Source organism: Gekko japonicus, unplaced genomic scaffold (assembly GCF_001447785.1).
Source record: "Gekko japonicus isolate JY-2015 unplaced genomic scaffold, Gekko_japonicus_V1.1 scaffold2362, whole genome shotgun sequence".
Lineage (NCBI taxonomy): Eukaryota > Metazoa > Chordata > Lepidosauria > Squamata > Gekkonidae > Gekko > Gekko japonicus.
In genome coordinates, this window is record NW_015174342.1 from 153,529 (window position 1) to 164,316 (window position 10,788).

Genomic DNA, 10,788 nt, shown 5'->3' on the forward strand with positions numbered 1-10,788 from the left:
CAGCCTGTTGACCTTGAACACGCCCCTATATGTTACAATTGTCTGTGGCTCTGCTGCACTTTTGTCCACAGGCAACTGCTGGTAGGCCTGTGCGAGGTCAAGTTTTGCAAATATTTGTCCCCCGGCCAGTGACACCAGGATGTGGCTAATCACCGGTACGGGGTAAGGCGTGATGCTGCAGGGCTTTAAGAGTACATTTATAATCCGCACAAATACGAAAATAGCTGAGTGCTGCTGGAGCAGTTAAAATTTTCTGTTGTTCTTAGCTGCTGGGGGGTGAGCAAGTGCTGCTGGACCAAGTTAGGGTTCCTACTTTTGTACATCATGACCAACTCTGCACTCAGTACTAACTGCAGTTATGCCAGGCACAAACCGTGGTTAAGAATCCCTCATAGTCTGGCAGCCTACATTCAGATGTCACATTAAACCAGGGTTTAACAAAACCATAACTGTGGTTTTTCATGATAACTGAATACAGCCTATGGGTGCATTGGTGGTGGTGGGGGAGATGACAGAATATCCCTGTCTAATCCATCCCAGATGTACTCATTCAGTCCTGTTATCAACCAGCACCACTTTTCTTTAGGCATCTAGTGGCTTTCCCATGAAACCTCCTCTGTACCGACTGCCCATGTTGGTACTTCTAAAGCATCAAGTTCTTATCCATGTTTAGGAAAAAGATAAAGGTTTTACTTCTCTTTTGCCTCCATTCTTACATTTGTTATTTGTCTGATGTTCTCTGTTCTCCTACTGGCAATGTGTCATGATGTGTGTTTCTAGACATCAGTATCTAATAATAATAATAATAATATTAATATTGAGATGTTTTTGTAGAAGGATCCTATGTGATCCTATGTTTTTGGTGTCTTGGTTAAGAAGGTATATCAGGCTGTTTGCATGTGAAGTGCCTCAACCGAATTTGGATAGTGAGAGTTTCCACTCTTTATTTCATAATGTCATGTAAAGTCTAGTGGTTAGCGGGCTAGACCATGTCTGCGGAGAGCCATGGTAAAATCTCCACTCACCCATTCGCTGTCCTTGGGTAGTCCACCGCTCTTAGCCTTACCTTCTGTGCAGCATTGTGTGAGAATAAAATTGGGAAGGGGAGAATCATGTATACAGCCCCAAACTCCTGGGTGACAGGATGAGCGTAAAATATAATGTGTATATTCAGAATGCTTCTAGAGCTCTGTGCTATTCCAGTCCGAAAGGCTAGGCAATTTCAGAAGTATCTATTACTACACTGCAACTACGTTGGCTCCAGAATTTTCAGGGGTGGTGTTCAGACATAACAAATCACGAAAAATGAACCTTGGAAGTTTTGGCTATGCTTGCTTCTGTCCACTTCCCCTTCCAATGCAGCTTGAGCACTGAACAAGACTGATTTCCCACAAGCCGCTGCTCCACTTTCACTCTTCCCTTTGCCTCGATCGGCTGCATTTTGCCTTGCAGCTTTGCTCGATTTCCCCCGCGTCTACTGAATCCTCAAAAAACAAGATTGAGTAGACACGGGGGAAATCGGGCAAAGCTGTGGGGCATAATGCGGCTGCGCAGGACATGGTGTGAAATTGACACGTACAAAGGGAAGAGCGAGTGCGGAGCAGCAGCTTGTGGGAAAGTGGTTTAGGTCTGAACTACAAAGTGGGGTTTGTTCCTTGCCTATATGTAAGGATTAGTCAGAATTAATTTGTGCAACAAAGAATCTGTCATTTGTGATTCAGATGCAAAGGTGAACTGTGGCTTGTTGTGAACATGGAATTCATCAATCTCTGAGCCGCACATGAGGGGAGGAGGGAGGGGGGGCGAGGGGGGGGCTCCACAAGTCCATATGGGCTCCCAGAGTTCATTCCTTTAGCACTGGGGTGGTCACTCGGTCCTCGTGTCTGGAGGCATCCTGTGCAACTAAAGTTCTGTCTTGAGGGCCAGATAAGACATTGTAATGCAGCTGTGTGTAATATTAGCCCAACAACTGCTTGTACTCTGAGTGTGTGTGTGTGTGTGGGGGGGCTGTTCCTTGTAATCGCCCTTGGGCTGGGCCACCCTGCTGAATTGGAGAAAAGGTGCCAAGGAAACAGGACGTTTGACTGGATTGTGCCCAGTGTGCTCTTTTTGGTCTGTTAACATTGAGCTTCTGTTTCCTTTCAGAGTATGACAGACGATGACCGTGATGGTACAGGATCCCAGGAGGGGGGGCAGTGACTGTTACTTGACTTTTTAATGCCAATGTGTGGACCTTCTTGGCTGTTGGTACGGTGCAGATATCAGAGCCCATATTCTAAGCTATGTCGAAGAAAAACCGGGCAAAGGGAGAGAAGCCTGACATGGAGGTTGATGCCGTCCAAGCTGCTAACGAGGAACTGCGAACTAAGTTGACCAACGTCCAGATAGAATATCAGCAGGACAAAGGCTAGGTCGATGCAGTGCCCTGCGAAGGCGCGATGTCCAGCTGAGCGTGAGCTGCTCTCCACGCCAGTGAAAAGTCTGGTGGTGTTGCGCGTGCAGGGATGCCGCCCTGATATCTCTCTTGGTTTCCAAATATGGGGGGAAGGAGGACAATAAAGCAAATATATAAAGCAAATCTTAAAACTGCTGTAATAAACTCTTTGCCGTATGTAAAAAAATCTGTGTTATTGTGACCCCATTCAGAAACCGTACTTATTCAGAGCTGCAAAGGTCTCATGTGGACATCCTTTATATAAAAGTATTTCGATTAAGAACCCTTTGATGTTTGCAAAAGTTGTGCTACTTGGGTGCCATGCTACATCTCCTGTCGGGGGCAGAGAGGGAGAGGGAGAGAGAGGGACGCTCTGATTTCCCAGGGTCTTGCCAGGGTTTTTCTATGATACAAGATGAAAGGCAGAGGCATAGCAATATATGAAAACAAGGAAAAAATGCATGTGCCCAAATTTTAACACCAATAATCAATGAATTTAATAATAGTAAGACATATAAAGTACTCCGAACAAATTTTCCATAAACAACAGGTAGAACTTCACTGGTAAAGTTGATCATAGGTGATCATAGGTCCAAAGAGTGATTAACACATGGAATTCACTGCCACAAGAAGTGGTGGCGGCTACAAGCATAGACGGCTTCAAAAGGGAATTAGATAAGCATATGGAGCAGAGGTCCATCAGTGGCTATTAGCCACAAGGTATAGATTGGGACTCTGGGGCAAGGGATGCTCTGTCTTCTTGGTGCTTGGGGGGGGGGTCAACAGTGGGAGGGCTTCTAATGTCCTGGCCCCACTGGTGGACCTCCTGATGGCACCTGGTATTTCTGGCTACTGTGTGACACAGAGTGTTGGACTGGATGGGCCTTTGGCCTAATCCAACATTGGCGTCTCTTATGTTCTTATAGGTAGAGTTTTCTTACAGGTGGAGTTTTTCCACAAACAATTTGTAATAAATTCAAAAAAGTCCTTAAGCTGTAAGGATGTAGTAGTGTCTCTGCCAGCTGACTTGACGGACCCCCAGTTCTAAATCCGTTTCAATAATTTTTTTCAAGAATCATGTTGGAGTCAACATTTCAAAGATGCATGTAGATATCCTTAAAGCACATTCAGGTACAGCCGTCCTCAGTGATTCCCAGTGCAGAATCTATCTTTTCTTGGAACCTCCCTTCAAAATTCTGAAGCATTTCAGCATTTTCATTAGACATGCTTCAGAATTCTGAAGGGAGGTTCCAGGAACACTCTGGCTGCGGTGTTCTTGGCTGCATTCGGCCTTGTTTTTTCCTCACCCCCTTGGTCCTGTTTGGTGAGTTACTGAGGAAGCATTTGCTTCAGAAGCCTTTAGGGGATTGCGTGGTGGTTAGAGACTGGAAGGGGCAGAGCTGCGGTGGAAAGCCTCCAGTGCTTCACTAGACCAGCTATCTAAAGAGATCAGCCATGGAGCTTTTAATAGGAAAGAGAAGCTAGCAGAGTGGGGCTGGGGATTTTAACTGAGGCTGTAGTGTGGGGGTTTAACCATTTTGCCCCGTGCCGTTTTCCTGTCCCCCTTGGACCTGCAGTGGCACACCTCACAGGGACCATGTATGTGCCTGTATGTTTCCCCCATGAGGACAGCTCTGGAGGAGAGGACTGAACTTGTGACATTGGCGTTAACCTCCCCTTCCTTATCCCGTGACCCCAGACTGAATCAGCCCCTCCTCTTTCACGGGGTACCTATCCTCTGCTCTCCCGTTGTGCTGTCTGGCTGAGCCTCCTGCCTTTTAACCCAGCGGGTGGGGGGGCCTGTGGGTTTCTTTGGATTTCCACCGGCAAAGCTAACGTCCGTCCCTTCCATTTTCCCTCCTGCTTTTGTTCCTACTGGCTTCTATCTTTGCACAGAATTTTGTCCATTTCCAAATGGCTGAACTGTTGAGTTGCAGCCAGTAATTTCCCAGGGTTTCTTCTTGGTTTAGTCAGCAAAACTGTTGTGATTAGAGCAACTCCCCCCCCCCCCACACATATGCCAGTCCTCTCTTGTTTGTTTCTGGCCGACACAGGCAAAATTGCCGAGGGTGCTGGAAGAGAAGCTTAGCGCGAACGGGTGGGAAAATGACCTGCTTCTTATGCCTGGTTTGCACAATACATTGACTGTCCACACAAAGATTTCCTTCTGCTCTATGATGTCTGCTTTAGTGGCCAAATGTAATTCAGTCATAGATACAGAGACAGATTCAGCTGGGCAGCCACGTTGGTCTGGAGCAATAGAACAAAGTCGGAGTCCAGTGGCACCTTTAAGACCAACAAAGTGTAATTCTGGTTGTAAGCTTTTGTGTGCAAGCACACTTCTTCAAATGCAAACGAAAGCTTAGACCCAGAATTAAACTTCGTTGGTCTTAAAGGTGCCACTGGACTCAGACTTTGTTCTATAGATATAGAAGGAGGAGGAGGATTACGTATACCCTGCTCTTCACTTGGAGTCTCAGAGCGCCTTACAGTCTCCTTTCCCTTCCCCTCCCCACAACGGACACCCTCTGTGAGGTAGGCGGGGCTGAGAGAGCTCTGAGAGAACTGTTCTTGAGGTCACCCCACTGGCCGCGTGTGGAGGAGTGGGGAATCAAACCTGGTTCTCCAGATTGGAGTCTGCCGCTCTTAACAACTACACCCATTTGGCAGATAGAATTATTACTGTGAGATATTCCGTGATTTCATGCCAGGCATCTGTCTATTTACTACCACTTCCTTAATTGTGGGACCTTCTCTCCCACAGTGGACTTCATTAATCACAGTACTGGCTCTCATGTTTGATCACCTCTGATTGCAGACATTAAGAAGATTATGTAAGGGTGCCCCAAACAGGGTAGCGGCGGGTGAGCAATTGTGCCTCAGTTAGGTTTGAGTCCCGCGGCCCCTTGAGAGACCAACACGTTGTTTTGGGGTGCCAGCTTTTGAGAGTCAGGCCTCCCTTCGTCAGTGCAGAAGAAGGGAACTCCTGTTCTGCTGTGCCTGAAGAAAGGGACTTTGATTCCCCAGAGCTGCCCCCTCCCCGAAACTCCTGTTGGGTCTCCAAGGTGCTCTGGGACTCAAACCGAGCTGTTCTCCTGCAGACCAACAGGGGCACTCTCTGAAACGGTCTTCATTTGAGCCTCGCTCAACCTTGTGGGTGTTCCCGTCATTCCTCACCCTTTGCCCGTTATTCCATCACTTTCTTATGAACAGCAGCAGAGAATGCAGCTTCAGCAGATGAATATATTACCGATTGGTGGGTCTGCACACCTGGCTGATGGAGTGTGCTTGCAGCCTCAGTGGATTCCATGGCTGAGGCGTTCCAGTCATTCTGAAAAGCATCTGCTCAGTGCCCAATGCAGGGTCAAGGCGGTAAAGTAGATTTTGTATTGGCTGAAAGCTTGGAGCGCTCTCAGGCCGTGGGAATTAATACACCCCTCCTCCACCCTTGCATGGCCCGCAGAATGGGAGGCAGTCTTCCCCAAAACAGTTGTTGGTGGTTTGGGGTTTGAATTGTTTCTGGAATGGTGATGCTGCTTCCTGCATCCTGTGTAAAAGGTTGATGGGGACGGAGCTCAGTTGAGTGCCAGGTTCTTGTGCTTGCTTCTGGAGTGGGTGCCTCCATGGTAAGTTTATGCGGGGAGGATATTCAGCCCCACTGAGCTAAAGTTCAGAGAGACACAGCAGTAATCTCTCATTCAGCCAGACGCCAAACTCAAATGTGAACTTGTGGATCTCTTCACAAAAATATGTAATCTTTCCTTAAAACCTGCCTCCATTCCTGAGGACTGGAAGGTAGCTAATGTCACTCCCATCTTTAAAAGGGTTCCAGAGGAGATCTGGGAAATTACAGGCCAGTCAGTCTGACCTTGATAAGTTGGTGGAAACTGTTACTAAGGAAAGAATTAGTAGGCACACTGATGAACAAAAACTATTGAGGCAGACTCAGCATGGGTTCTGTAAGGGAAGATCTTGTCTCACTAACCTGTTAGTGTTCTTTGAGGGAGTGAAGAAACATGTAGACAAGGGGGACCCAATAGATGTTGTTTACCTTGACTTCCAGAAAGCTTTTGATAAAGTTCCTCATCAAAGGCTCCTAAGTAAGCTCAATAGTCACGGGATAAAAGGACAAGTCCTCTTGTGGATCAAAACAGAGAGTGAGTATAAATGGGCAATTTTCTCAGTGGAGGGTGGTAAGCAGTGGGGTACCACAGGGATCAGTACTCAGTCTGATGCTTTTTAACTTGTTTGTTAATGATTTGGAGTTGGGAGTAAGCAGTGAAGTGGCAGATGACACAAAGCTGTTCAGGGTGGTGAGAACCAGGGAGGATTGTGAGGCACTCCAAAGGGATCTGTCGAGGATCGGCAAGTGGGTGTCAACGTGGCAAATGGGGTTCAGTTTGGCCAAGTGCAAAGTGATGCACATTGGAGCCAAAAATCCTAATTATAAATACACATTGATGGGGTCCGAACTGGCAGAGATTACACCAGAGACAGATCGGAGTCGTAGTAGATAAGTCACTGAAAATGTTAACTGCAATAGTGTGTGACTGCAATAAAAAAGGCCAGTGCTATGCTGGGGATTATTAGGAAGGGAACTGAAAACAAATCAGCCAGTATCATAATGCCCCTGTATAAATCAATGGTGCAACCTCATTTGGAGTACTGTGTACAGTTCTGGTCACCACACCTCCAAAAGGGTGTTATAGCATCGGGAAAAGTGCAGAAAAGGGCAACTAGAATGATAAAAGGGTTGGAACACTTTCCCTATGAAGAAAGGTTAAAGCGCTTGGGGCTCTTTAGCTTGGAGAAACGATGGCTGAGGGGTGTCATGAGCGTCTGGGCCTCAGCGGTCGCGTTGTCAACTGGAAGCTGCTGGTAGGCCTGTGCCAAGTCCAGTTTTGCAAAATTCTTGGCACCCGCTAGGGAAGCCAGGACGTAGCTGACCACTGGAACTGGGTATGTGTGGTCCTGGAACGCCTTGTTAATCGTACACTTATATTCCTCGCAGATGCGGACGTCCTGTTGGGCTTGACCGGGACCACGATAGGGGTTTCCCATGCGGTGTGCGGAACCGGCTCCAATACCCTCTGGGCCACCAACTGATCCAGTTCACTGTCTATCTTGGGCTTCAGGGCAAAGGGAATACATCTGACCTTTAGTCTAATGGGCCGCACCTCTGGGTTGAGTTGCAGGGAGACCGGAGGTTTGGTGTAGCGACCGAGCATTCTGTCAAATACCGCCGGGAACTCGTTGCACACCGTTTGGAAGTCCTTGGAGGCCACGTGGTGCATCCCCGTTACTTCAAAGCCTAAGGGCACGAACCAAGATAGCCCCAGTAAACTCGTGAGCTGCCCTTCGACCACTAGCAAGTCCAAAAGTCCTTCGAAATGGTGGTATTTAACACGGAACTTGCCCCAGCCCTTGGTGGCCACCTCGTTTTTCTGAAAGTCTCTGAGGATGAAGCTGGTGGGCTTAAGGCGGGGGGGGGGCTGTGGACAGAGCCTCTGGAGAGTCTCTTCCGAAATTATGGAGATGGAGGACCCCGTGTCCAGTTCCATCTCGCAAGGCACCCTCTCTATAAACACAGTCACTTTTATCTTATGGGGGGTGTCCCAGGGCAAGTTCAGTACCTCATTCTGGCAGACGGCCAAGGTGTGAAGTTCTGCAGTCTCCTGATGCATCGTGGTGCGTCTTTGGGGGCCCTTGGAGCGGTAGGCACGCGCGATGTGGTCAGTCTTACCACATGCGTGGCAGGTCACATCGCGGAATCGGCAGGAGCGATGCTCATGGTTGTCTCCGCAGCAGGCGGAGGGTGGTGGCGTGGTCGTCTTTGCAGGATGCACAAGGGTTGTGGAGGGCCTTGGTCGTGGTGCGTCGAGCAGCGGACCTGGTGGGTTTCCTCCTTGTCGGATGCCTCTGATGCTGAGGGGATGGGGGTTTGGTGCACACTGGAGTGTTGGCGATCCCTCTGGGCCTTCTCGAAGGTGGTGGCCTCGCGTAGCGTGGTCACTAGGGTCAGCTCCTCGTGGCTGATGAGTTTGCGGCGAAGCTTGGGCTCCCAGATCCCCATGACGAACTGGTTGAGCAGGATCTCGTCCGGGTTCAAGAACTCGCAGTGGAGAGCCAGCCTGCAAAGGTCCTCAGTGAAGTTGGTGGCTGCTTCTTTGGGCTTCTGTTGGCACGAATAAAAATCCATCTTGGTGGGTTATGGCGCGAAGTGATCAATGACCACCTTTAGGAGGTCTTTGTACAAAGACGCCTCCAAAGTGACGGGTGCGACGAGGCCCTGGACAAGCCGTAGCGTGGCGATTCTGCAGACGATGAGCAGGAGAGCTCTCTTCTTGTCTGTGTTGGTGATGCCCTGGAACATGATGAAAAACTTCAGCCGCTCCACCCAGGTTTCCCAAAGCTCTGGGTGAGTGGGGTCAAATTCTGGCAGATGTCCCGGAGCTGCAGCCATGGTAGCGATGATCCCAGTAGCGATGTGGTGCACAAGGCTCAGAAGCTCGGGGCGCAATGCGGTGCTGGAGCACGCTGGGCTGGCTTAACAGGATCTCATCCTCGTCGCCAGTGAAATATACTGGATTCGACACGCGTTAGTGATCAGCTCATATTTTATTGTGATTTCAACTCGGAACTAAGGACAACTCTAGCAGGGCTGGGGTCCTGCTTATAAACCAGTAAAATGGCACACTCATCACACACCCACTCTCAACAATAGGCTATTTACAGAGGCACTCCTGACTGATAGGTCCATCCCAGGATCCTAGCAGTCCATTGTTCTGTGTCCCCAAGCTGGGGCTGATGAGATTAGGCTCAATACACAACACATTCTCACAATACAAGAAGTTGTGGGCACTCAGTGAAATCGCTGAGCAGTTGGGTTAGAACAGATAAAAGGAAGTACTTCTTTACCCAAAGAGCGATTAACACATGGAATTCACTGCCACAGGAGGTGGTGGCAGCTACAAGCATGGACAGCTTCAAGAGGGAATTAGATAAACATATGGAGCAGAGGTCCATCAGTGGCTATTAGCCATAAGGTATGGATAGGAACTCTCGGTCTGGGGCAAGTGATGCACTGTATTCTTGGTGCTGGGGGGGGGGCAACAGTGGGAGGGCTTCGTGTCCTGGCCCCACTGCTGGACCTCCTAATGGCACCTGGTATTTTTGGCCACTGTGACAGAGTGTTGGACTGGATGGGCCATTGGCCTGATCGAACATTGGATTCTCTTATGTTCTTGTGTTCTTACTCTCCCATGTGGGATGGCACAGGAACCACAGTGATGAAAATGGGATGTGCTTACCTGTAACCGTTGATTATTGAGTGGTCTTCTATACAGGTCCTGTCCCAGGGGGAGCTCTGATGCTATAACTAACAGTGGCTCTCTCTTAACTGCTGCAGTGAGGAATTCAGGGAAGGGCGCTCTGACTCTTCCTTTTATGCTGGAGATGGTGGGAAAGCAGCATGGGGTGGGGGGGAAGGAGAACCCTCTAGAGTTTTTGAGCTTCCAATTATCTCCGTGGTAAACCTTGTGTGTGTGTGTATGTGTGCGTGTGTGAGACTGCAGAGGTGATCACTCGATGAATCACAAGCGGGAATTAAGATTGCTTGGGAAAAGATCAACAACCTCAGATATGCAGACGATACCACTCTAATGGCAGAAAGTAAAGAGGACCTTAAGAGCCTCTTGCTCAGGGTAAAAGAGGAGAGCGCAAAAGTGGGCTTGAAGCTCAACATCAAAAAAACTAAGATCATGGCATCCAGCCCCATCACTCCTTGGCAAATAGAAGGGGAAGTCGTGGAAGTAGTGACGGATCCCAGATCACCGCAGACTGTGACTGCAGCCATGAAATTAAAAGACGCCTGCTCCTTGGGAGGAAAGCGAGGGCGAACCTAAACAGCATGATAAAAAGCAGAGACATCACCCTGCCAACAAAAGTCCGAATGGTCAAAGCAATGGTATTCCCAGTAGTCATGTATGGCTGCGAGAGTTGGACTATAAGGAAGGCCGAGTGCCGAAGAATAGATTCGTTTGAACTATGGTACTGGAGAAGACTCTTGAGAGTCCCTTGGACTGCAAGAAGATCAAATCAGTCAATCCTAAAAGAAATCAACCCTGACTGTTCCTTGGAAGGCCAGATAATGAAACTGAAGCTCAAATACTTTGGCCACCAAATGAGATGGGAGCCCTTACTGGAGAAGACCCTGATGCTGGGAAAGATTGAAAGTCAAAGAAGACGGGGACGGCAAAGGATGAGATGGTTAGACAGTGTCATTGATGCAACGGACATGAAATTGAGCCAACTTCAGAGGACGGCGGAAGACAGGAGGGCCTGGCGGGAGCTGG

The 10,788-nt window shown here is 48.7% G+C and overlaps 1 protein-coding gene across 1 annotated transcript in view; it reads left to right on the plus strand.

Moving 5' to 3' along the window:
* The first annotated feature begins 2,282 nt into the window (after positions 1 to 2,282).
* The window catches only part of JAKMIP1 (janus kinase and microtubule interacting protein 1), an 81,819-nt gene continuing 73,313 nt past the window's right edge, over positions 2,283 to 10,788 (plus strand). The window contains 1 exon segment of the mRNA XM_015424294.1: positions 2,283 to 2,411. Within this exon segment, the coding sequence (XP_015279780.1) occupies positions 2,283 to 2,411 (129 nt within the window).